The 27,743-nt window shown below is 42.3% G+C and overlaps 1 protein-coding gene across 3 annotated transcripts in view; it reads right to left on the bottom strand.

Annotated features, from left to right (window-relative positions):
* Positions 1-27,743, bottom strand: part of TGFBRAP1 (transforming growth factor beta receptor associated protein 1) — a 77,717-nt gene that overhangs the window by 38,334 nt on the left and 11,640 nt on the right. For 2 of the 3 annotated variants that reach the window (XM_034953624.3, XM_034953625.2), the window contains exons 2-4: positions 17,248-17,949; positions 9,098-9,292; positions 6,954-7,108 (exon numbers count right to left, since the gene is read on the bottom strand). In XM_034953624.3, coding sequence (XP_034809515.1) covers positions 6,954-7,108; positions 9,098-9,292; positions 17,248-17,935 — 1,038 coding nt within the window. In that variant the 5' untranslated portion in view covers positions 17,936-17,949. The remainder of the gene's footprint in view (positions 1-6,953; positions 7,109-9,097; positions 9,293-17,247; positions 17,950-27,743) is intronic. The other variant, XM_055107500.2, reaches the window with a different exon arrangement.

Here is a 27,743-nt window from a genome sequence, read left to right as displayed (position 1 = left end):
ACGGATAGAGTGAGCCCTCTCATTCCTGTCCCTGCCAGCAGATGCCCTCCAGAAGGAATCAGTGCTATTAATTTCTTGGGTAGCCTTCCAGAGATATGTTATGTATTGACGAGCAAATACTTTTATGCCATTTTAATAGTGGTAGCATGTTATGCAGGCTCACTTGCACTTTGTGTAACTTGTTCTACCTTAATGCTATGTGTTAAGCCCTACAGGCCTCGAAACTCTTCCTGGCTGCACAGCGCTGCAGCACCCCTCTGGGCCATAATACATTTAATCATGCCCCACTGGCAGCCTCTAGGTGTTGTGGTTGTTGCTTTTTAACAAACAATGATCGAGTGAAAAGTTTTCTACATTTGTTATTTCGAATTTCAGTGATCAGATCTGTAAAATACACTTCTGAGTATAGAATTGTAAGTTTTAATGTTGACAGATATTCTTGAACTGCCCTCCCAAGAGGCTGCATCAATTTAAATTATTACAGGACACCTGAAAGCGCCCATTTCCCCACTTTCTCCAATACGGTATTATCAAACTCTCTGATCTCTGATAATCTAAGGAATGAAAAATGTATTGGTGTATTCTTATTGTGCATACCGCTATATGAGAGAAAAAGCATCTTTTCATACATTTATTAGATAGGCAATTCTTTTTTTGTTGTTGTTGAGACAGTCTTGCTCTGTTGCCCAGGCTGGAGTCCAGTGGTGCAGTGGCACAATCTTGGCTCACTACAACCTCCACCTCGCGGGTTCAAGTGATTCTTGTGCCACAGCCTCCTGCGTAGCTGGAATTACAGGTGCATGCCATCATGCTCAACTAATTTTTGTATTTTTAGTAGAGATGGGGTTTCACCATGCTGGTCAGGCTGGTCTGGAACTCATGACCTCAAGTGATCCTCCTGTCTCAGCCTCCCAAAGTGCTGGGATTACAGGCGTGAGTCACTGCACCTGGCCAGCAATTTCATTTTCTATAAAATGTGTTCATATTCATTTTTCTATTGGGCTATTCATATTTCTTTCATATAGCCCAAGGAATTCTTCAGATATTAGAGAAATTAGCCCTCTTTTTGTGCTGCAAACTATAAATATTTTTCCTAATGTGCTATTTCTCTTGAATTTGTTTATAGGTTTTGCCATGCAGGATGTGTATATGAGAGAAAGACAGAGAGAGAGAAAGAGAAAGAGAGAAAGAGAGAGACAGTGTGTGTGTGTGTGTGTGTGTGTGTGTGAATTTAATTTTTCTTTGTGGATTCTGGGTTTTCAAATAAATTATTTTAAAATGTTCCAAAACCAGCTGGGCAAGGTGGCTCACACCTGTAGTCCTAGCACTTTGGGAGGTCAGGATGGGCAGATCACCTGAGGTCAGGAGTTCGAGACCAGCCTAGCCAACATGGTGAAACCTCATCTCTACCGAAAATACAAAAAATTAGCCAGGTGTCATGGCACGTGCCTGTAATCCCAACCACTCGGGAGGCTGAGGCAGGAGAATCCCTTGAACGCGGGAGGTGGAGGTTGCAGTGATTGCGAGATTGCGCCACTGCACTCCAGCCTGGGTGACAGAGAGAGACTCCATCTCAAAAAAATAAATCAATAAAATTTTCTAAAACCAAGGTATCTGGGAAGGTGGTGGCTGTTACGGACGGAATGCTTGTGTCTGTGTCTCCCTAAAATTCCTATGTTGAAACTATTCCCCTGAGGGTATTAGGAGGTGTAGTCTTGGGGAGGTAATTAGGATTACATGAGGTCATGAGGGTGGAGCCCTCATGAATGGGATCTGAGTAGTGCCCTTATACTAATCCTGAGAGAGCTTGCTTCTGTCTCTGCCATGTGAAGACAGAGAAGACAACCATCATGAATCAGGAAGCTGGCCATCCCCAGACTCCAAACGTACAGACACCTGGATCTTGGCCTCCAGAACTGAGAAATAAATGTTCCTTGTTGAGGTCACCCAGTTTACAGTATTCTGTTCCAGCAATCTGAGATGACTAAGAAAGTAGAGGTGTAGTTTTTTAATCTCTCAGTCTCCTCTGAAAAGAGAGAGAATGATTGGTTCATAACAGCACTATTCACCACAGCCTAAGGTGGTAGCAACTTATTCATCGACAGATGAATAAGTAAACAAAATGTGGTAGGTACATACAATGGAATATTATTCGGCCTTAAAAAGGAAGAAGATTCTTCCATGCTGCAACATGGATGAAGCCTGAGGACATTATGCTAAGAGAAATAAGCCAGTCACAGAAGGACAAATATTGTATGACTTCACTTATGTGAGATTCCTAGAGTAGTCAAATTCATAGAGACAGAAGTGGAAGTGGGGATTGCCTGGGCCGGGTGCGGAGGGAATGGGTGGGCATACAGTGGGAAGTGGGAAGTGATTTTGCAGGCTCCAATTTGCCATGTGTGTCAACATGGAGAAATTTGACATAAAAGAAATTTGTATGCTTTGAGCCTCTAAGCAAAAAGATCAAGTCACTACAAGGGAAAGAAATCCAGATTGTCATCAGATTTTTCACTGCAATTCTATCATGGTAGAACATATTTAAGTTCCTCACTGAAAGATGAGTGGAGGATTTTGTCTCCAGCCAAACTGGCCCTCAAGTATAAAGGCTGCAATGAACTGTCACTGTCATCAACAAGCACAAACTCAAGAGACAGTGTCCCCATATTCCCATTGTGAAATATCTACCGTAGGACTGCTTTAGAAAACCAAAATGACTGGAAAGACATCAACAGAAAATTCAATGGTGAGCATTCCACACATATTTGTCCACAGAACTAAGAAACCAAATAGCATGTAGAAGGCTCGATGCTCTGAAAAAGTACAGACAATATAACCATCAAAAAATAGGGAAGAATGAGAGATTATACAAAAAAGACAAGATGCTTGCTGACTGCCTTCCGGGTATCAGCTGGGAATTGAGGGCTATTCCTCCAAAGCGGATGCTGAGGAACACAGGGGAAGAGTGACGAAGATGTTACTGGCTAATTTCAAACACAGCTCCAAGTGGGGAAGCAACAGACAATAGAAACCCTCCCAAAAAAGAGAACATAAAGGAATTTTATAAGATGAATAATATCAAGGTAATCATTAAAACAAAAAATACAACACAAACATTCACATCAAAAGGCAGAGAAGAAGGGAGGCAGAGAAGAAGGGAGGCAGAGAGAGAGACACAGAGGGACAGTGGGAAGGGAAAGAAAGAACGAGGCAGGTAGAAAGGTGGGACGGGGAGAGGGAGAGGGAGGGAGAGAGAGAGAGAAAGAATATATGCAAATAAAACAGACCACACAGTAAAAGGGGGGAGGCAGTGAACAGAGTGAAGGAGAGAAACTGAGTTTAGACTTCTTTGAATATACTTTGTTTTACTGATTTGACTTTTGAGCTATGTAAATATTTTATAAAATTATAAAACAAATTAAATTTTTAAAAAGCAATCCCCAAAAAACCAAAAGTCAAATGAAACAAATGAACCTAACTACATATGTAAGAGTTGGTGGCAGAACCACACAGAGGAGAACTATCCCATGTGACATTAAAACAGTAATTTGAGTGTACAGGCTAGCGAGATTTTTCCCTAAGGATTAAAAAAAAAAAGCAAAAACATTCACTGGACGAGTTTGGAAATATGAGCACTGACCAGATACCCAGCACACAAAGGAATCAGTGCTGATATGGGGGAGTGACGACAATGGTACTGTGGTTACATTTCAAAGGGGGCATCCGTGCTTTTAGAGACATGTATTGAAATGTTTTTAGATGAAATGGGAAAAAAAATCTATCGGAGCCCAAGCTTAAATATAAACACCATCCATATTATGTGACAGAAATCAGGTAATATTTTGTGTGTGTGACACAAATCTTTGTCTATAAAGCAAGATGTCCCTTTACTGTCTCTTATTTTAAATACAGCATTCTAAACTGTAATATAATTTAAGGCTTGCTTTCTAAAGTTCTGAACAACCCTTTCGGATCTCCTGAAGAAACGATCCTTAATCCCAGCCCCACAGTCAAACTTCTTGACAAACCCCTTGCTAATTCAGAACTCAGAGAAGCGAAACCAGCCCTTGCTTTAAATGAAGGGAAAGGAGTGCAATGGTGAAGAAGTCTACTGAGCTCAAGCTTCTCATCCTCTCCCTTCCTGGTTTCTCTAAGCTTAGGGTCTAGCATGTGGTCACAAACACTCTAAGACTAAAAGAAGCAATGTAGTTAACCATATAAGCTGAATATAATCCTTTAAAACATACATATTTATGAAAAGTCATTTCTAAACCTTTTTTTTTGCATCAATATTGTTTTATTGTTTGAGGTTTCTATTTCAAACAAAAACCGCGTGCTGCCAATCCATTATATCACAGCTCTGCTGGAAGGCCAGTTGGAAGCTCTGAATTACTCATTCATTCTTTCCTTGGTATTAAAAGGGAAGAACCTACCCAGGACCTAGGGGAGGGAGAAGTATGGAGCTGAGGGGTGACATGATAAATGGTATGGGCCACAAATCGCAGGTGCATGAGGTAAGAAGTCTTTAGCTCTGCTCAGAGGAAAGGGAAGGCTTAGTGAAGAGGAGATATTTAAGCGAGGTATCAAAACTATTTTTTCAAGTAGAGAAGTACCCTCCAGTAATTGCAGGGTAAAGGACCCTATGGGAAGCGCCAGCCTGACTTAGCCAGCCTGATGCCCAGAGGCATGGCTGATCTGCGCTGCCATGTCTTGTCTGTGAAATGAGGACAATGGTACCAGTCATTACCGAATTCTTTTGAGGGTTAAAACAACAAATGTTTTTAAATGCCTTGCAGGGTTCCTGACATACTATCCGGCTCACTGGTTGTTTGTTCTCTTTGTCTTCCACCCTTTGAGGCAGAAATGTAGAATTTAGGCATGTGCTTCATAGGACTGAGGGTGTGTGTGTGTGTGTGTGTGTGTGTGTAAAAGACAAGGAGGCCACAGAAGAGGATGGGGTCAGCCACGCTTCAAGGTTGTGGACTTGACCTGGGCAACGAGATGCCCCCTAAAGTATTTTAAGCAAAGGACTCGGTCCGTAATGGAGAAAGATCATTTCCATATAGTTGCATGGATGATGGACTGCAATCACACACGGAGGCTGTTAAAAACGCGGGCAAAAGTGAGCATGGTCTGAATACCAGCAGTAACAGTGGGAACTGAGAATAATGGGTGAACTCGAGATAATTCTGAAGGTGTATTTCCAGGGCTGGAGATAGGAGCTTGCAGTAATACAGGGAGAAGCGGGAAGCAGGTTAGAAAAGAAACAAACAAACAAAAACACAAAAAAACCCTGAGATACCAGATTGGAAAACAAGATGACTAATATTTTCTAATACTGACTGTGTAGCTCTACCCTGGCAAAAAGCACAGGGAAGAAAAGAGCAAAAATCAGATAAACAGCATTGAAAGCCTCTGTAAGAAAATGCTACACGCTTAAAATGTGCACATGGTGTGTGTGCAAGAAGGGAATACTCCACAGTGGCAGCTGGAAAACCTTGGAATGTGGCCCCCCTGGACTTCCACACATCCACCGAGGGCAGCTCGCGGGAGAGGAGAAGGGGCTGAGAGCACACGCGGCAGTGGCAGGCCTGGGACTGGCGATCTGCCTCTGGTCTGCACCCTCCCCTCCAGGGCACAAGAAGCTCAGCAGCTTTCTTCTTTTTGCCTTTGCTGCCCCCTGCTGAATGCTAGTAGATCAGTCTTACTCAAAAGTTAGGAACAAAGATGAAAACTTTATCAACGTTTAAATGTAGAAAAGAGGTCCTGCCCACCTTCACAGCCCACAACCATAAATCACACATCCTGTCTTCTTTCATTTTCAGAATCTACCCTTTTCCGCATAAAGCGCCTGAGGCCAAAGAACATTTCATTCCACAACAATTACACTGTCTTCTCTAAAATCTGACCAATATTAAGAACTTTTTCATTATTAATTTAGATATTCATACGAAGCACACATACATAGCAATATTATGTTTTGTTCCCCTCAAATATGGAATAACCTGTACAACCTAACAACTCATCAAGTAACAGTTTTTAGGAGACCCGATTTATATCAACTGCATTTATTATACCAAATTATATTTAAAATGAGTGTTTCTTAAGTGCATTAAAAATGTTCTCCTGGCCGGGCGCGGTGGCTCACGCCTGTAATCTCAGCACTTTGGGAGGCGGAGGCGGGTGGATCACGAGGTCAAGGGATCGAGACCATCCTGGCCAACATGGTGAAACCCCGTCTCTATTAAAAATACAAAAATTTGCTGGGTGTGGTGGCGGGCGCCTGTATTCCCAGCTACTCGGGAGGCTGAGGCAGGAGAATCGCTTGAACTCGGGAGGCAGAGGTTGCAGTGAGCCGAGATCGTGCCACTGCACTCCAGCCTGTCGACAGAGCGAGACTCCATCTCAAAAAAAAAAAAAAAAAAAAAAAGTTCTCCTAAGGAAATCAACTAGATGGGGTTCTTACAATATCAATTTAGTTAGCAAAATGGTTATCAATATGTTTAGTAAAGCTTTTCCTATAGATGATAGAAATCTAAACTTTAATTCAGCCCCTTCCTGACAAATACAAATTCTAAATTCAGAGACAAATTAACCTGACCTCACTCTTTTGCTTTATAAGAACTATGTTATTGATCCTTCTCTGAAGGTCCACGGAAGAGGAAAGTTAATTAGAAATACAAGCCTATATCTAAAGTAGCAGAATTAAGTCACAAGTTAGAAGCCTGACTTCTCCACTCTTGGCAGTGCCTTCTTAGTCACAAGCTGTTTGACCGCCCTAAAGCCTGTTTCCTTATCTATACAATATGTATTTGTTGAGAAAATTAAATAACAGATATAAAAGCAGTGTGTACAGCCCGGTACACAGGAAGGGCCGATGCACGTTAGTTAAATCTGAATGTCCTCTAACTGGTGACTTAGAGGCATATTTCTGTGACCAGTTAATTACAAACCTGAAATTTTTCCTTTGGAATGTTCCTCCGGGCTCCTTTTGCTAAAACCAAAGCCTCTTCTACTCTGCGGCTTGCTAGAAGATCTTGTATTTGTTTTTCCAAAGGTAATGGAACCAAGATGTAAACTCCTTTACTTGTGGCAACGATCACTCTTCCTGTGAAGAAATTCAGCATTGTTGGAAAGAGAAAAAACACACTGCCTGCAAAAAAACACACTGCTTTCCCCAAACTGGATCATTACCTGATTTGTTCAACAACTTCACCATAGTTTTCTCAAAGGGATTCCTACAAAAATTATAAATTATAATGCTTTTCTTTTTCCTACACTGTCAACTGTCAGAAAAGGGCAAACTCTTACTATGACATTTCCAAAGAATAATATCTTGCTTTCTTTTTTTGCCTTTTTTTTTTTTTTTTACTGAGAAATGCTGGTAAATGTAAAATCAGTGTAGTAAACGCATAATACATAGTCCAATGAAGATGCAGAGTTCAATCAGGGAACATTATCAATAAGAATACACAACATTTTTAAAACATTCTTTTCCCTCCAAGTTAGTTTATATAAAATTAAAATTTTAATGTGATATTTTGAAGCATGAGATAATATTTCATGCTCATCTGCCAACCAAAAATACCTCCAAAGTCTTGCCACTAATGTATTCATCTCCCCACAATCCTGCAAGTTAACCTGGCCCATGGCCAACACTGCCATCCTCATTTTACCTGTGAGCCCCTCCACAGGTAGTCTGTGGACGAGTCAGAACCGCAGTCCAAGACTAGCTCCTACTACTAAGCTTCCAGATTAAAACTGGCTCCCTTCTGCAGAAACTTTCAGCTAAGCACCACCTGTTTATAGGAAACAATCTAACTCTTTCTGTCTTCTGTATCACAACTAAGGCAGTTTTTCTCATTCTCAAATGACATTCTGTCCCTGCTCTGCCTGGAGTCACTTTTCCCAGGAAGCCTCCCTGTGTTCTCACCCTGGGCCTGTTACATCATCCTTCTCTGTGTGTCCACCACACCCTGAGCCCGCCTCTACCACTCAACAGGCGCCGCACCACAATACTGCTCTGTGTGCGACCCCAGCGCATGCGCCAGAGCCGCACTGGAATTAACCCACTTAATGGCAGGAACTGTGAGTCTTCTTATCTCCTATAAGCATCTATAAGACAGCACTTGGCACAGCAAGGGTAATGTTTGGTGAACGAAAATCCTTAAGTGGCAAATGCAATGCATAAATCTAGATTCGTTCCTGGTTGGAAGAAAATATGATAAAAGCCATTCTTAGGTCAACTGGGGAAATCTGAATATTGGCAGGACATGAGATGGTATTGTAAATTAATGTGAATTTTTTTCAGGTGTGAAAATGGCATTGTGGTTTTGTAGGAAAATGCCCTTATTCTTGGGAGATATGTGTGGAAGAATTTTGGGATTAAATATCATGATATCTTCCTCGTACTTTCAAATGGCTCAGCAAAATGTTAACAAGCGTTGAATCTAGGTGAAAGGTTTCTGGTGGTTTACTTTGTCTCTCTTACCACTTTTCGGTCTGCTTCAAAGTGTTCAAAATAAAACTGAGGAAAAGTAGAGTAAATCCTTCAAGTGGCTCACCGTACACACGAAATGAAGTCCCTCCTGCCTCCGCCACCCTGACTACCCTGGTCTGCTGCAGCCTCAGCTCACGCTGCCCCTTCACACACACCATGCACTACAGTCACAGTGAACTGCTTGTGTGGCCTGAAGCCCGTAGTACCCTCTTGAACAGATTCGCATACACCTTTCTCTCTACCAGAAGGTTCTTACACACAACATCTGCTTGGCTGACTCCTATGCATCCTTAAAGGTTTGGCTAAAACAGCACCTCCTTCAGGAAGCCCTCCCTGATATCTCTAGGAAATACTTTCTCCTCTGCTCTCACAATGGGCCTTATTCCATCGTGATCAAGCTTTTATACTGCCATAGCTATTTGTTTAAATGTCTGTCTCCCCACTAACTGTGCAGCCCCTGAAGCACAGAGACTGTATTGGAGTCATCTGTGTATCTTTTATGCTTAGCGCAAGGCCCAGTTCCTAAATGATATTTACCGAAGAAATATCATAAAAGAGTTAAGTAAATTTCACTAAGACTTCTATGTGAATGAGTACCTTCAAAGTCCTGTAGGATGTGGCCCTCCTTAAAGGGCAGCGTCTGCTTCTGTTGCTGATCCAACATGCTGTGGACTGTGATGAATTCGTCATCGAGCGCTATGACGTATGGAAAGGACACAGCCGCCCCAATCACATTCTCCGACCAATGCACGGGGGCGCGCTGGGATATCCCTGCGACTGTGGCAAACATGCCTAGAAGTAAGAAGAAAGAGTTAGGTGGGCTTCCAAATAAGCATGGTGTCATTTTCCTGTAGCTATGTCTGGATGCAGACCGACCCCTGCCCACCAGCAATTTTCCTGTACAGTCTTATATTTCAAGGAAGGAAAAACAACATAATATGCTGTATGTGTGAAGAGCCCTACAGGAATTTATTTCTGTGAAGAGAACTACCTTACCCAGAATGTATATCTGATATTTACTTCCAATTAAAAATGAAGTTGTAATAATATTACCACAAACTTAGCAAAATAAAAAATAAAATAGGCCGGACGTGGTGGCTCACACCTGTAATCCCAACATGTTGGGAGACAGAGGTGGGCAGATGGTGCTTGAGCTCAGGAGTTCAAGACTAGCCTGGGCAACATGGCAAAACCTCACCCTTACAAAAAATATAAAAATTAGCCAGGTGTGGTGGTGCACATCTGTAGTCCCAGCTACTCGGGAGGCTAAGGTGGAAAGATCACTTGAGCCCTGAAAGTCAAGGCTGCAGTGAGCCGTGATCATGCCACTGTACTCCAGCCTGGGCGACAGAGTGAGAACCTGTCTAAAAATAAGTAAGTAAAATAAAATAAAAATGAGGTTAAAAATACATTTCCATATAAGCCACATGAAGATTGACAAAGCATGTGTCCTCACGTGAGGACAAAGTGACTTTCAAATAGGGCGTAATCCTGAGGATTCTGCTGAATTTCTGCTCAAGTAACATGCTCTAGACAGCACAGCTCTCATGGTCACATGGACACCAATAACATCGCCCAGCCTCACCCTGGAGGTCAAACAGGGTCACTGCATTTACCTGCTTAAGGCTGAACGTCGCCCAACCAGAGAACTATGCAGCACAGAGGCCCTGATGATTGTTTTTAAAATAAAAAGGGCAAGGGCCTGGGGCAGTGGTGCGTGTCTATAATCCCAGCTACTTGGGAGGCTGACACAGGAAGATTGCTTGAGCCTAGAAGTTCAAAACCAGCCTGGGCAACATAGTGAGACCCCACCTCAAAATAAATAAATAAAGGGCAAAGGATGAGGAGTCAGTAACAACCAGAGAACCAGCCTATCAAATCTTTATAACTAAAACAGTTAGGTATTGGCACATGAATAGGCAAATGAACTGACAGAATAAAACAGAAAGTCCAGAGACAGACCCAATACATTAGGAAATTTAGTGTACATTAAAGGCCATCATCAGTGAGGAAAAGATAGACTCTTTAATCAGTTGGTTAGGATAACTGGACAGCTATATAAAAAAGATAAAATTGAGGTTGGCCGCAGTGGCTCACACCTGTAACCTCAACACTTTGGGAGGCCAAGGCAGGCAGATCACTCCAGTCCAGGAGTTCAAGACCAGCCTGGGCCATGTGTCGAAACCCAGTTGCTACAAAAAATACAAAAATTAGCCAGCCTTGGTGGCGGGTACTATTCCCCAGCTACTAAGGGGAATGAGGCAGGAGGATCACTTGAACTGGGGAGGCGGAGGTTGCAGTGAACTGAGATTGTGCCACTGCACTCTGGCCTTGGTGACAGAGAAATACCCTGTCTCAAAAACAAATAAATAAATAAATAATTTAAAAAGATAAAATTGAATGTATTCCTTACACTCTTCACTATAAGAAATGAAACTGGTCAGGTGCAATGGCTCAGGCCTGTAAGCCCAGCACTTTGAGAGGCTGAGGCGGGTGGATCACTTGAGGTCAGGAGTTTGAGACCAGCCTGGCCAACATGCTGAAACCCTGTCTCTACAAAAAATACAAAAAATTAGCCAGGAATGATGGCACCCACCTGTAATCCCAGCTACTAGGGAGGGTAAGGCAGCAGAATCATTTGAACCCAGGAGGTGGAGGTTGCAGTGAGCCGAGATTGTGCCACTGCAGTCCAGCTTGGGCAACAGAGCTAGACTCTCTCAAAAAAAAGAAAAAAAACCACACAAGTACTAGAAGGAAACACAGGTGAATTTGTCTTTAACCTGGAAGACAGAGAACTCTTCCTAATTATGACTCAAACTCAAGAAGCAATACCTGAAAATACTGATACATTTGATTATACAGAATTTTCTTTTTCTTTCTGAGATGGGGTCTTGGTGTGTTGCATGGGCTGGAGTGTAGTGCCCAGTCACAGGCACAATTACAGAGCAACACAGCCTCCAACTCCTGGGCTCAAGCGGTCCTCCTGCCTCAGCTTCCTGTAGCTGGGACCACAAGCACATGCCACCACACCTGGTGAGAGCATATCGAAATTTTTAAAAAAGCTTTTTCACAGTAAAATATGGAAACAAGTACCTGAAACTTATATAACAGAGAAGTTGGTATCTCAAATATATAAAGAATACTAAAAAAAAAAAAAAAAAAAAAAAGGCCTAGAGATAAGAAGAGATAATTCCCATCAGAAGAAATGTAAATGGCTTTTAAATGTGAAAAATGTTCAACCATGCACATAAACAAGAGAAATGGAAATTAAAACTACACTGAAAAACCATTTCTCATATACTAGACTGGCAAAAACACACAAGTTTGGACAACATCCTCTGTTGGCAAAGCTGGAGGGAAACAGGTACTTTCATAGGTTGCTGGGGAGAAATAAAATGGTGCAACCTTTATCAAGGGAGACTATCGCAATACCTCACATTTATACTTTGATTCTGCTATCTCATCTCTAGAAAGCTTTCCAACAGATACACTGAAAACACACACACATACACACAAATATAAGTCCCTAGGAATAGCTAAAGACTAAAAAAGACCCCAAATGTCCATCAATAGATGGAATGCATTATGGTACCTCCACAAAGCAGAATAGTGCGCAGCTATAAAAATGAAGGAGGAATACCTCTACACTCTGAAGTGATCACTTTAGTATATTAAGTAAAAAAAAGCAAGGTGAGGAAAAGTACTCTACCATTTAGCCAAGGAGGAGATACAAATATTTACATATTTATGTTGTATTTTAAAATGAAAGAATAAACCCTAAAAATAAAGGTTACCTATGGGAGCGGGAGACTTGGTAAAAAACTGGCTGTAAGCTTAGACCTCCTTGATGATATCTTGCTGTATCCATCTGTCTTGGAACTTTGTAAACATTTATATAATAAAAAACACACCAAAGCAATTTCTAAAAATCAAAAGTAAAATGAAACAAACAAATCTAACTATAAATCTAGTTGATGGCATAACCACACAGAGGAGAACTACTCCAAGTGACTTTAAAACACAGTAATTTGACTGTATTTCTAATACCCTAAGGACAGAAAGAACCACAAACCATCAAAGTTTCCAATAATTATACTGTGGGAGCAGTAGTGTTGGTCCTGTTACTCTGTTGTATGTACTGTGGGATAAATCAAAGGAGTAATTATGTTGAGGTGGTAGAGAAGTCAGATCTTTGGTGTGGTTGAAAGGAGATACAGGTACAATGATGGATTGGTTCTATCAACATGATTTCACAATGAAATTATCTTTACAAACATATACTTACCCAGGTGCAGTAGTGCATGCCTATAGTCCCAGCTACCTGGGAAGCTGAGGCGAGAGGCTTGCTTGAGCCCAGGAGTTCAAGGCCAGCCTCAGCAACATAGCAAGACCTCGTTTCTAAAAGAATAAAATAAAATAAAAAAGACATACTTCCCAGCACTGTGTACTGAAAGAAGGGCCTAGAAACAATGAGCAGTAAGCACCTCTGGCTCCCAGACTGTGGTCTGTAAACATCAGGGCTTTTTGGAGAAATGGCTGAAACCAGACCCAGGGCAAGAAATGTACGAGGTGAGCTAGGAATATCCTGAAAGTCAAGGAAGCAATTAGATTTCTAGTGGCATGAAAAAGGACTGACAAGTCCACCTGAATAAACTCCCACCAGGCATGGATGAAACCAAGCACATCACATACATTCGCGTCCACGAGTTTATAATGATACTTTTCAGAAAGCCATTTCTGTAAGACAGAAGAGGTCCCCATATTGAAAACTGAATAACTGAATTGATCTGGGCAGTAACTGTCAACAGCTGTTAACATTACAGAGCGATGAAGGCATTATGTAACCCTGACAGAGGTACTCCACCACTAGGAAGTGGTCTTGCCTCCCCACAAAACAAGCAAATTTTTAAAAACCCTGAATCTCCTAATTACTATTTGAAGAAAACACAGAGGTCAGAGAGGCATGTTAAACAATACTATGGGAATGAAATCATTAAAATCCAGATTGTGGGACACCATACATGAAACCATCCAATTTCTTCAGCAAAAAAAATTAAAGAAAAGCAAAAAAGAGATGAAGCAGAAAACTGAAGATTAAAACAAAGTAACAGATCAATCAATTGCAATGTATGGGCCTTGTATGAAACTGATTCAAACAAACTGAAAAATAAACATACAAATACTTAAACATAAGTGTATATTATATATATATTTACATCGATTATGGTGTATGCTAATAGGGGAAATATGACACATCTACATATATTTGATATTTAGGAATTACTGTCAGGTTTTTTAGGAATTGTGGTTTTCTTAGGTATCTGTAACTTAGAAATATGTACTAAAATGTTTACAGATGAAATGCTATGATGTCTGGGATTTGCCTCAAAATAAACAGAGGGCATGATGTGTATAAACTGAGAGTGCCTGATGCTAGGTGATGTCTCTACCAGGTTCATTATGCTATTCTCTTTATTATATAAGTTTACATATGTTTTCTACAATAAAAAATTTCACAGTACAGAAATCCTCAATTTTCCGAAAAGAATGTGGCTGGGCTAAAGAATGTTTTCTTCAAAAAGTAAGAATCTATAGTGTGAAGCCATAAAAAGACATGGAGGAAACTTAAATGCATATTACTGGCTGGGCACGGTGGCTCACGCCTGTAATCCCAGCACTTTGGGAGGCCGAGGCAGGTGGATCACCTGAGGTCAGGAGTTCAAGACCAGCCTGGCCAACATGGTGAAACCCCATCTCTACTAAAAACACAAAAATTAGCTGAGCATGGTGGCACGTGCCTATAGTCCCAGCTACTCGGGAGGTTAAGGCAGGAGAATCGCTTGAACCCAGGAGGCGGAGGTTGCAGTGAGCAGAGATGGCACCACTGCACTCCAGCCTGGGCGACAGAGCGAGACTCCGTTCTGGGGGTGGGAAAAGAGAAAACCCTAAGACTAAGCGAAAGAAGCCAATCTGAAAAGGCTACATACTGTATGGTCCCAACTAGATCACACTCTGGAAAAGAAAGAAAAAAACCCATGGAAACAGCAAAAAGATCAGCGGTTGCTGGGGCTTAGGGGAAGGGAGGGATGAACAGGTGGAGCACAAAGGACTTTTAAGGTGGTGAAAGGATTGTGAATGACACTACAATGGTGGATTCATGTCATTACACATAACACATTTGTCGAGCATGGCCCCTAATATAAACTATGGGCTTCGGGTGCTAATGATGTGCCCCCTGTACCACTGTCGTGTGGATAACGGGAGGGCAGGAGGTCTACAGGAACTCTCTGTACTTTCCCCTCAGTTTTGCTGTGAACCTAAAACTGCTCTAAAAAAATAAAGTCTATTTTTTAAAAAAGTGAAAAACAAGAGATATACATGAAATAGTTCATGACAGGAATTCGTTATCACAAGAAAATGTGTTTGCACTCAGCAATTTGAAATGAGGTGTCTATACAAAAACTCGCCAAGGATAAAAAATACCAGTGTTAAAAGGAATGCGCTCTCACCAGCATCCCTGTACCATAAACATATACACTAACTCTAATATGAGCCACCCCTGGCTGGAAGAAAATACCAGGAGACATCACTAAGGTTAAAGCACTGATTCTTCATTTTGATAAGGCTGTCCGGAGAATTAGTTAAGTCCATAAGAGCACTGCTAAAGCCCCTTTTGAGGAGCTAGCTACAAAAAACTTTTTGGTAGGATGAAATGACAGGACATAAAAGAGAAAATGTTATGGACATGACACTGAAAATACTTAGTGAGCTACCTCAAATCCTTTTTATTTTTATTAATTAATTAATTTTATTTATTTTTTTAGACAGAGTCTCACTCTGTCACCCAGGCTGGAGTGCAGTGGCACGATCTCAGCTCACTGTAACCTCCGCCCCCCAGGTTCAAGCGATTCTCCTGCCCCAGCCTCCTGAGTAGCTGGGATTACAGGTGCCCACCACCACACCAGGCTAATTTTTGTATTTTTAGTAGAGATAGGGTTTCACCTTTTGGCCAGGCTGGTCTCGAACTACTGACCTCAGGTGATCTGCCTGCTTCGGCCCCCCAAAGTGCTGGGATTACAGGCGTGAGCCACCTAGCCCAGCCTCAACAACTTTTTAGAATGAGGAGCAAAAACAATCAAATGACAACCCACTCTTGTGGGAAAATCTTACCAGGAACCCTTACAGAGTTTTCTGGTTTTTTTTTTTTTTTTTTTGAGACAGAGTTTCCCTCTTGCTGCCCAGGCTGGAGTGCAATGGCGTGATCTCAGCTCACCGCAACTGCTGCCTCCTGGGTTCAAGCAATTCTCCTGCCTCAGCTTCCTGAGTAGCTGGGATTACAGGCATGCACCACCATGCCCGGCTAATTTTGTATTTTTAGTAGAGACAGGGTTTCTCCATGTTGGTCAGGATGGTCTCGAACTCCCCACCCCAGGTGATCCGCCTGCTTTGGCCTCCCAAAGTGCTGGGATTATAGGCGTGAGCCACTGCGCCCAGCCCAGAGTTATTTTTGTAGTTATTTACTTAAAAGAATTTTCCCACTATTAAGAGTGGGTAGATAGCTAGCTAGACATGAATGGGAGGGAAGAGCCCCTGAGAAAAGGGAGGTCTGGAAAATCCCACATCCCAGAGACCATCAAAAAGATGCATGCTGGCCAGGCATGGTGGCTGATGCTTGTAATCCCAGAACTTTGGGAGGCCGAGGTGGGTGGATCCCTTGAGGTCAGGAGTTCAAGACCAACCTGGCCAACATGGTGAAACCCCATCTCTACCAAAAATACAAAAATTAGCCAGGCGTGGTGGTGCATGCCTGAAATCTCAGCTATTTGGAAGGTTGAGGCAGGGAGAATCGCTTGAACCTGGAAGGTAGAGGTTGCAGTGAGCCGATACTGTGCCACTGCACTCCAGCCTGGGCAATAAAGCGAGACTCTGTCTCAAAACAAAACAAACAAACAAAACATGCATGCTAGATATGAGCAGAGAGGAGGGAAAGAGGGTAAAGGAGAAATTCCAAAGAGACATGCAGGTGCAGTAAGTACGGACCTAACCGCTGTACAACCTTCCTGGGGTGGAGGTAATGAGCAATGCAGCCATTAGGTGGGATTCACATCCAACACCGGCTGTACATGTGCACCAACTACTAGTAAGAGAGGGTCCCACAAGCTTAGAGTAGAAATTAGGTGGGAGGAAAAGGTGGGGACTTAAGGCAGAAGCGGGAAAACTAGATAAAGGAAAAAGGCAGAAACTTAAGACAGAGGTGGGAACTTCAAGAAAAAATCCAGCATCATAAAAACCCGATGCAGAACTCTCAGGGCTGCTGGCTCACTCTCTCAGCATCCCACTCTGCCTCATCTTTCAGAACGTACTGTCTCTCTCCATATAAACTCTCTGTTCTCTATTTCCCTTCAGAAAGCTCTCTGCTATCTCTGAATTGTCTCTTGGCCAAAATCTTTCTCCCAAGATGACTAAGGGCTGAGAATATCCCCACTTCCCGGTAACACCACCAGAGCTGTCTTCAAGCTCCACTTCAATGTGAAAGAAACTGGTTTTATGACTCCAACCCCATGTTCACAGAACAATCGAACTGGATTTCATCAAGCACTGGTCAAGCACTGCTACCTCTGTCTTGCCACACACGCCCAATGTCACTGAGGATTTATTCTGCACAGCGCCAATCTCACTCTCCAGTTTCAACACGCAGTCACCGAGGCCACCCAAAAAGATCAGGCGCACAAATGCATCCTCCTCACCCAGCCCTCCGGGGCCCGCCAGCAGGAACTCCTGTCTCCCTATCCTCTTGACGATCGGCGGCCTCTCCTCACTGCAGTAGGGAAACAGGTCCTGGGAGACGCCTGTGCTGTAATTGTGGATGATGTACTGAGTGGTCAGAGCCAGACACAGGAAGTGGCCGTCCACAGCCACAGCGAGGGGCTGCTCGGCAGTCGACACCTCCTTGACGATCTGCACCCGGTCCTCGTACACCAGAAACATCTGGATGGTTCTGCGTTTGACAGAGATGATGCAAACTTCTACACAGAAGGGGTCCCCACTCACAGGGTTCTCGTTCAGTGCAAACGTGGCTGCCCCCTTGATGCGGGCCCCCGAAGGCACTGGCTCGAGGTTCAGCATGTTGACCAGGCTGATGGAGTTGTCACACAGCACCAGCAGCCTGTTGAGTGCTGAGGCCGCGCGCAGCTCGTTCACGGGCTTCTTGAAGCCCAAGTGTCTCTGCAGCTGTTTGGTGGCAGTGAACGTGGCTGGCCCAGCAGGCACTGGCCTCTCCTCCAACAGGAAGTGGTAGACGAAGCAGTCGTTGGTGCCCACGTAGAGGTCCCTGCCGCAGCACTCCACGCACTCTATGTTGACGCGCTCCTTGTCGCCCATCAGCAGCTCCCGCTCCACAGCAGAGACAAGCGTAAAGGCTTTGATGCTCATCATGTCTACTGGCTGATCTGCCGGAAGAGAAAGAGGAAAACTAATTTTAGAGGAACAAGGAAGAAGCAGAAACAGAGGCTGCAAAAATGATACGTGGATTCCCTAGTTATCATTTTCATTAAAGAAAATCATTCCACGCTATCAAAAAATGGAAAGAAACCATTTCCCCACAGACCTCCCCCATCAGACAGCAGAAGACCCAAGAAGAAAACCACAGACACATACACACACACACACCCATACACACATATGTATGTGCTTGTGATCACGTGCCATCCTGCTCAGTCCCCACACAGAGTCACCTGGAGCCTCCTCACATTGCTCCTGGGAGACACGCTTGAAGGCAGAAGACAAATGCATGCATTCACCCACGGGCAACATAACAAAAGGATTTCTGTGAGGCAGGAGGATGGCTTGACCCCAGGAGCTGGAGGCCAGCCTGGGCAATATAATGAGACCCCATTTAAAAAAAAAAACAAAAAGGATTTCTGAAAAAGGCAGAAATGATCCTCACTGATCTTCCCTGAGTTTCTACAGCTACTTGAATATGCACTTTAGTCAATGAACACAACCACAGTCACAGGATCCTGCCAGGAACACCGAGGCAGACGCCAGGCCTTGGATTCCTTTGTGTTCTTCCCAATAAGGCAGGCGCATCAGCCCCAGCTCCGGAGTAAATGTATTCATGTGGAGAGTAAAGGTGTGCCTCGGATCTCGAAAGGCTTTCAGATGGTGAGTGGAGCTATTTAGTGGATGTGTGGACCGGTCCCTGGCTCCCACTGGAAGTGAGACTTTCCCACACACTAGCCCGTGGCCTCCTACTTCATCTTCTGCAGAGAACTGTGGCTTCACACTCCACAAAGTCACAGGGAGAAGATCAGGCAAGGTGGCCTTTCTGACTTCTCAGGCAGCCAGAAGCAAACTCAAAGGCACAGTCCCTGTGATCGGGAGCAGGGCAGGGGATCAGAGAGCTGGAAAGAGGACTGCAGAGAATGACGGGAGCTGCAGGGCAGCTGGCTGGGCTTGCGTCAGCACTGCTGCATGTTCAGAGAGCTTGAAGTGAAAGGCTCCTATCACTATCACTTCCTCATCTCAAGTTGTCTGAACATGGAACAGTGCTGCTTCATGAGAGCTTAAGTTCCTAATACTTGGAGGCATTCCAGCAAAGCGGGGAAGACCTCTCAGAAATATTCAAGAAAGGTTCACGCATCAGGGAAGGGAAGGAATCAGAGAACTTCTCTGGTGCCTTTCAAATAGAAAATTTGGAATTCTACAATTTCATGTCTGCCCCCATCCATGGGGGCAATGACAGCTACACACAAGTGAGACTCCAGCCCCCTTCCTTAGCTCAACAAAACCCCCAGGAGGGAGGATACCCCAGGGTTGAGGAGGAGGCTTGTCCGTAGACACATCAGTCCTTCCTGTTTTCTTCCCATCACTTGAGCAAATTACTTGGTGCTATGGTCAGAATGTCTGTGTCCCCCTAAAATTCATATGTTGGAACTTAATCCCCAGAGTGGTAGTGTTGGGAGATGGGGAGGTGATTAGGTCATGAGGGTGGAGCCCTTATGAATGGCATTAGCGCCCTTATTAAAGAGGCCCCAGAGAGCTTATTTGTTGCTTCCATCCACTATGTGAGGAGGCAGCTGCAAGGCACCACCCCTGAGGGATGGGCCCTCACCAAACACTGAGCCTACCATGCCTTAATCTTGGACTTCCCAGCCTCCATGAACGGTAAGCAATACATTTCTATTATCTATTAATTACCTAGTGTATGGTAGTTTGTTACAGCAGCTGGAATGGACACTTGGCTATTCCAGCCTCAACTGCCTCATCTGTGAAATGAGAATAACGGTACCTACTTCATAGGATTGTTGGACGATTAAGTAAGTGACCTCATATAAAATGCTGACAGCTGGCGCACAGCACTCAAACTTTTGGATCTCATCATAAATACTATGATTCCCTCCCAGTCTGGATCAGCTCTCACTCCTCTCTCAAACTACCAGCTTGCTTCAGGTGTTTATTTCCCAAGCTGGGCACCAAGAGATTAGACTATGCTGTCTTCTGTCCTCAGATATGGGTAACCTGTTCACCTCCGCCAAAACACAGCCTGCATCATAAGCCAGAACACACACTCACACACCTGCCCCACCCCTAAGACATCTTCACACTCACTTACGGGAGCTCATCTTCACAGAAACTATGGAAAAGAGCTGGGGGAAGTGTAGAGGGAGGTTCTAAAGGCACCACAGAGAAGGAATCATGTCCATCTACCTCAGGGCTGTGGGAACATCCCCAGAATCCCAGGTGAGGCCGGGTGCAGAACTCTTGCAGGCTTCTACAAATAGTCTCTGGCACAAACAGCTCTTAAACAACATTGTGTATTTATCCCAACCAAACATAACCACCAAAACCCACCTAGACAACATTTTTTTCTCCATTTAAGAGCTAATGAGTAAAACCCAGATATTGAAATGTCGGCTTCTAGACATCTAAGTTAGTGAAAGTGAAGTAATATAAAATACTTCTTCCTTCATTGATTAATCAATCAGGGTTGTCTTTTTTAAATGGCAGGAGTAAGCAGTTCTGCCATTTAAAATATAAATTGTGTCTCCCTTTGCGGAAGGAATAGAGAAACAAACTCTGGGCACCTACAATCAAACTCCTTTTATTTAGCTTCTTAAAAGTATAATATTCATAATTCCAGCCCCTATCTTCAGTTAGCATAAGGGATAAACTAAACACATTTGCAGTAAAGAATATTATAGAAAGAATCAAACTCCTCATATTTAGTCTAAATCCTGGGGTAGATAGAGAAGGGGAGAGGGAGAGAGAGCTGTAAAAAAAACAAAAAAACAAAAAAACATATGGTTTACTAAAAAGTCATAACTCTATAATATTTAAAAACAAATGCAATATTGTTTCATTATCTAGTAAACTGTTATTCAAGCCTTGCTAAAGATAAGCTTCCTATTATAGGCCTTTAAATTAAGGACTTGCTTTGGTAATTAAATGGTAATAATGCAGAATTACATGGAGGTAAATGAAAGCTGAAGAAGTAACATGCTAGCACTTAAAAATGACTTATCCTTAACCCTGTCTCTACAAAAAAATATAAAAACTTAGCCAGACCTGGTGGGGCACACCTGTATTCCCTCCTCCTCAGGAGGCTGAGGTAGGAGGGTTGCTTGAGCCCAGTGGTTTGCGGCTTCAGTGAGCAATGATCGCACCACTGCTCTCCAGCCTGGGAAACAGTGTGAGATGCTTTCACACAGAAAAAAAAAGAAAAAAGAAAAAAAATTGGCTAGGAGTGGTGGCTCACACCTGTAATCCCAGCATTTTGGGAGGCTGAGGCAGGCGGATCACCTGAGGTCAGGAGTTCAAGACCAGCCTGCCCAACATGGCAAAACCCCGTCTCTACTAAAAATACACACACAAAAAAAAGTTAGCCAGGCATGGTGGCGGCCACCTGTAATTCCAGCTATTCAGGAGGCTGAGGCAGGAGAATCGCTTGAACTGGGAGGCAGAGGGTGCAGTGAGCCGAGATCGTACCACTGCACTCCAGCCTGGGTGACAGGAGCAAAACTCCATCTCAAAAAAAAAAAAATTAATTTAAAAAACTATTTTTTTTAAGCAGTGGGAAAATTCTCTCCATGATCTAATTCACATGATATATTTACTTAGATAAAATATGAATCATAAAAAGATAAACTTTAGGCCACACCTCTATTAAATATAACTTGCTGGGGTTCTGAATCAGAGAAGTTTCAACATGGTAACGTTTCAAAAGGAAACGTTTCTCTAAGGTGTAAAATTCATACTTTACTGTGTGATCTCAAAATGATCGAAAATTTAAACTTTTTGTTAGAACTTCACTTTAAGGCTTATCTATAATCCTAACGCTTTGAGAGGCCCAGGCAGGAAGATCACTTGTGCCCAAGAGTTCAAGACCAGCCTGGGCAAAATATTGAGACTTGGTCTCTATTTTTAAAAAAAAAAGAATATTAAATTTAAAAAATTCACTTTAAAAGTATGATTATAATAATTTAAAAGATCAACAATTTTAATGTTTTCTTAAAATTTCAAAATACATACCCAGGTAGGGAAGAGATTGGAAAATGCTAGGATGCTCAAGGACCATAATTTAATTAAAGCTAACATTGCATATGCAGCAAGCACCTCTAAGTTTGCAAAAAACTAAACTAAACAATTACAAGACACAATTCCACTTCCTAAGAGTCTCCCCGTCCTATTAAGGAAATAGGACTCGAAAAATAAATCAGTAAGAGTATAAAGCAATACACGCTAAGGGTCAAAATAAAAATATTAGTAATTATTTCCTACCAGGTTAAGAATATGCACATTGTCATTTTAAAGATTCTGCCACTGGTGATAGTCAGAATCTTAGTCAGCATCTTTAAAGATGCTAATGTAAAAATACAAATCTTTTTCTACAAATGTACACAGAAACATTATCTTTTAGTCAGTATCTGGCATCACTTTAAAAGAACTGATTACTTTTGGCCGGGCATGGTGGCTTACACCTGTAATCCCAGCACTTTGGGAGGCCGAGGCAGGTGGACCACCTGAGGTCAGGAGTTCGAGACCAGCCTGGCCAACATGGTGAAACCTCGTTTGTACTGAAAACACAAAAATTAGCCAGGCGTGATGGCACATGCCTGTAATTCCAGCTACTTGAGAGGCTGAGGCAGGAGAATCACTTGAACCAGGGAGGCGGAGGTTGCAGTGAGCAGAGATTGCGCCACTGCACTCCAGCCTGGGCAACAAGAGTGAAACTCTGTCTCAAAAAAAAAAAGAGAACTGATGACTTTTGGCATCTTCCCTTACTCCTTAGGAAGTTTCCTAAACCTCAGTTCAAAAATGACAATTCTGTTCTTTCCGGCTACACATGGGGCTGGGCGCCACAGATTTTATATTACCCATAAGTTTCAAAGGAAGTTTCTGTGTTCTTTACTTGGAGACCTGTTACAAAAGCTATGTAGGCTTCTAGAGGCCCCACTTCTTTTCACAGCACAAGGCCAAGGCCAGGAGAGCTGACTGGGATGAGTTTATGGGCAGCACAGAGCACTGGCTACATTCTGATTTAATAGACACTGTCTATCCTACAAAGCAAGCACCGGGTCCAGATGGATTTCCTAGCGAGTTCCACTAAACACTTAGGAACCACCTAATTCCAATTTCACATAATAAATGTTTCTAAGGATTAAAAGATAAATAAAAGAGGGAACATATCCTTACTTTATTTTATGAAAGTAGTAGAAAGTAAAACTTTGATATTCAAGCCAGATAAGGATACAGGAAAAAGGAAAAATCACAGATCATTCTTACTCACAAATAAACCTGCAAAAACACTAAATATTAGCACACGAAATCCACAAATATATATTAAAAATGCAATATGGCTAAGTTGGGATGCAGTAGTGGTTTAAGGAAATAAAATCTGTTTGTTTAGCTTACCACATTTATAAATTAAAAGAAAAAACTATTTCAAAAGATGCAGAAAAAGCATTAAATAAAATAAATTAATAAATTAAATTAAATTAAATTTTAAAATCTTTCCTGTTGAAACAAGGAACAAGACAAGAATCTGCCATCTGTTATGGGTTGAAATGACTCTCCCCCAATCATGCTGAAGTCCTAACCCCCAGTACCCATGAATGGGACCCTTATGTGGAAATAAGATGACTGGAGTCATTTAGGGTGAGCTCTAATCCAATATGACTGTGTCCTTATAAAAAGGGGAAATTTGTACACAGAGACAGATACATACAGAGAAAAGACAAGTGAAGACACAGAAAGAGGAAGGAGATCTATAAGCTAAGGAATGTCTGAAGTTACCAGACCTTGCTCTCAGATTTCTACCCTCCAAAACTCTGAAGTAATATTTCTGTTGTTTAAGGTACCCAGCCTGCTGTAGTACTTTCTTTTTTCTTTTTTTTTTTTTTTTTTCTTTTTTTTTTTTTTGAGACAGTCTCGCTCTGTCGCCCAGGCTGGAGTGCAGTGGTGTGATCTCGGCTCACTGCAAGCTCCACCTCCCGGGTTCACACCATTCTCCTGCCTCAGCCTCCCGAGTAGCTGGGACTACAGGCGCCTGCCACCACGCCTGGCTAATTTTTTGTATTTTTAGTAGAGACAGGGTTTCACTGTGTTAGCCAGGATGGTCTCGATTTCCTGACCTCATGATCCACCTGTCTCAGCCTCCCAAAGTGCTGGGATTACAGGTGTGAGCCACCGCGCCCAGCCACCTGTAGTACTTTCTTACGGCAGCCCTAGAAAGTAATACACCTTCTCAGTTCAACACTGTATTAGGAGTCTTTGCCAGTACCATAAAACAAGAATAGTGATGAAGAATTGAAAACAGGCAGGGTTTGGTGGCTCATGCCTGTAATCCCAGCATGTTGGGAGGCCAAGGCAGGTGGATCACCTGAGGTCAGGAGTTCGAGACCAGTCTAGCCAACATGGTGAAACCCCATCTCTACTAAAAATACAAAAAATTAGCCAGGCGTGGTGGCAGGCACCTGTAATCCCAGCTACTTGGGAGGCTGAGGCAGGAGAATCGCTTGGACCCGGGAGGCAGAGCTTGCAGTGAGCCGAGATCGCACCACTGCACTCCAGCCTGGGCAACAGAGCAAGACTCTATCTCAAAAAAAAAAAAAAAAAAAAGAATTGAAAACACAAACATAAAATTATAATTATTCACAGATAACATTACTGTTTACATAGAAACCCACAAAAAAGCTATTAGAATTAATGACTTTATAGTTTAATTTTTTAAAAAACCAAAGTAGTTTGTATTTCTAGCCCCAAAATTAGATACTTAAAAAAAACTTACAATAGTAGAAAATATAAGGTACGAAAGAATTATCTAACAGATATTTAAGATATTTATGGATAAAATAATAAAATTTTATTGTTAGACATTAAGGAAGACCCAAATTGTCATCTTAGAAGGCTTTTCTGCAGAAATTGAAAAGCTGGTTTTAAATTTTAAATGGAAAGCACAGAACATAGCATAGTCAAAACAGTCTTGAAAATGAAGAACAAAACTGAAGGACCTACACTAACTGATTTCAGAAATTGCTCTAATACTACAATAATTAAGACATGAGGATAGACAAACAGGTCAAGCCCCAGACTGGGAGAAAAATTTGTAATGCATATATCTGGCAAACGACTCATATCCAGAATATAGAAAAACTCCTACAAACTAATAACAAGAAGACAAACATTTTTAAAACGGGCAAATGACTCAAACACTTCACAAAAGGCATATGAATGACCAATAAGAACATGAAAAGATGCTCCCTATCTTTAACCGAGATATTTATTTTAAGCCACAATGAGCTATCACTTCACACCTACTAGAAGAGCTACCATCAAAAAGATCGACAACACCAAATGTTAATGAGGATGTAGAACAACTGGAAATCTCATACTTTGCTGGAAGGAGTTTAAAAGGGTAAACTTTGGAGATCTGTTCAGCAGTTTTTTATAAACTTAAACATGCATTTGTCCAGTTACACCATGTTTAATATTTCCATTTCTCTTGGGTATATACCTATATCCACAAAAAGACCTGTATAAGATATAAGATATGCACAGCAAGCTTATTCATATTACCCAAAAAAAGGGAACGGCTCAGTTTTCCCCACTTACCCCCATTTAATTGTGGCATATTTATACAGTGGAATACTACTTAGAAATAAAAAGAAGTAAACTACTGACAAAGGCAACAAATAGATGACCCTCAAAAACACCGAGTGGAAGAAATCATGCCTATATTGTATATTTCCAATTATCTGAAGTTCAAAAGTAGGCCACGCTAATCTATAGCGACAGAAATCAGAACAGTGTTTACTTTGGAAGGAACTGGATGCGTAAGTGGAAAGGGACACAGTGAACTTTCTGGGTGACAGACATAGTCTGTATTTTATTTAAGGTATTAGCTATGCAAGTGTATGGAATTATCAAAATTCATTGGTTTGTGCATTTATGTTCTGTGTATTTTACTGTATGCAAATTATGTTTTTTACAAAAAAAAAAAAAAATTCCCCTACCTGATCCAGAGGAAAAAAAAAATGCCATTCCAATACAAACTCTTACAGGTACAGGGAGTGTGTGTGTGTGTGTGTGTGTGTGTGTGCACGTAACTCAAAAAGCAGATTCTAAAATTCACATGGCAGACTGGGAGCAGTGGCTCATGCCTGTAATCCTGTAATCCCAGCACTTTGGGAGGCCGAGGCAAGTGGATCACCTGAGGTCAGGAGTTCGAGACCAGCCTGGACAACATGGTGAAACCCCGTCTCTACTAAAAATACAAAAATTAGCTGGGCGTGGCTGTGCACACCTGTAGTCCCAGCTTCTCAGAAGGCTGATGCAGGAGAATCGTTTGAACCTGGGAGGCGGAGGTTGCAGTGAGCTGAGATTATGCCACTGCACTCCAGCCTGGGTGACAGAGTGAGACTCCGTCTCAAAAAAAAAAAAAAAAAAATTCACATGGCAGAAAGGGCCAGAAAAAGTTAGACACTTCTGAAAAAAGGTCAGGAGACTTGACTCAACAGATACAATATAATCAAAAACCGTGGTAATTAAGATAATGTTGGACTAGCACGAGGACAGACCTAGAGAACACAACTGGGTGCCCAGAAACAGGCCATGCATATGTGGAAACTTGAAACCTGACTAGGTTGGCACTGTACATGTGGGTCATATACCGTGTATACACATGTACAGTAAACAGTACTTGTATGTCCATAGAAATATAAGTACAGTATTTGTATGTACTAGATGTCCATAGAAAATATAAGAAAGCTAGACTCTGCCAGGTATAGTGGCTCATGCCTGTAATCCCAGCACTCTGGGAGGCCGAGGCGGGAAGATCACGAAGTCAAAAGATGGAGACCATCCTGTCCAACATGGTGAAACCCCATCTACACTAAAAATACAAAAATTAGCTGGGCGCGGTGGCAGATGCCTGTAGTCCCAGCTACTCGGGAGGCTAAGGCAGGAGAATCGCTTGAACCTGAGAGGCGGAGATTGCAGTGAGCCAAGATCGTGCCACTGCACTCCAGCCTGGCGACAGAGTGAGACTCATCTCAAAAAAAAAAAAAAAAAAAAAAGAAAGCTAGATTCCTACCTCACACCACACATCAAAACTATTCCAGGTGATTAATATTCTTAAGTATAAAAGACATAACTTTGAAACACTGGAAAAAAAAGCATGAAAAAATACTCTCATGACCTTCTTAGGGTAAGGGAGAAGTTCTAAAATAAGATATAAAAAAGCACAAACCCTAAGGAAAAATGATAAATTCTCCCATGTGAAAATGTACTGTTTCTGTTCTTCAAAAGACACCATGAAGAAAGTGAAAAGATAAGGGGAAAAGGGGGCTGGGGAGAAGACACTGACATCATGTATCTGACCAGAAACATCTGGATGATGTGGGAACTCCTGCAGCAAGAAAGTCAAGGATCTAACAGAAGGATGGGCGAAATACACAAACAGGCCTTTCAATGGAGAGGAAACATGAATATCCAATAAACACGAAAGAACACAACCTGATTAGCACCTGGAATTTGCAAATTACACCTACAATGATATTTCATTTTCTACCCATTAAATTGACAAATATTTGAAGTCTGACAACACAAGGTGTTCCTAAGAACACAGCACAATGAGGAGGCTCCACCATGCCAGGGGAAGGTTCGGAGCTGGTAAGGACAGGTTATCATTACCTAGGAAGCCCCTGCCATGACTGAGTAAGCCATGACTCTACTCCTAGGCATC

Source organism: Pan paniscus, chromosome 12 (assembly GCF_029289425.2).
Source record: "Pan paniscus chromosome 12, NHGRI_mPanPan1-v2.0_pri, whole genome shotgun sequence".
Taxonomy (NCBI): Eukaryota; Metazoa; Chordata; class Mammalia; order Primates; family Hominidae; genus Pan; species Pan paniscus.
Note: the sequence above shows the minus strand (reverse complement) of the source record. Positions and strands in the feature narration are given on the sequence as shown.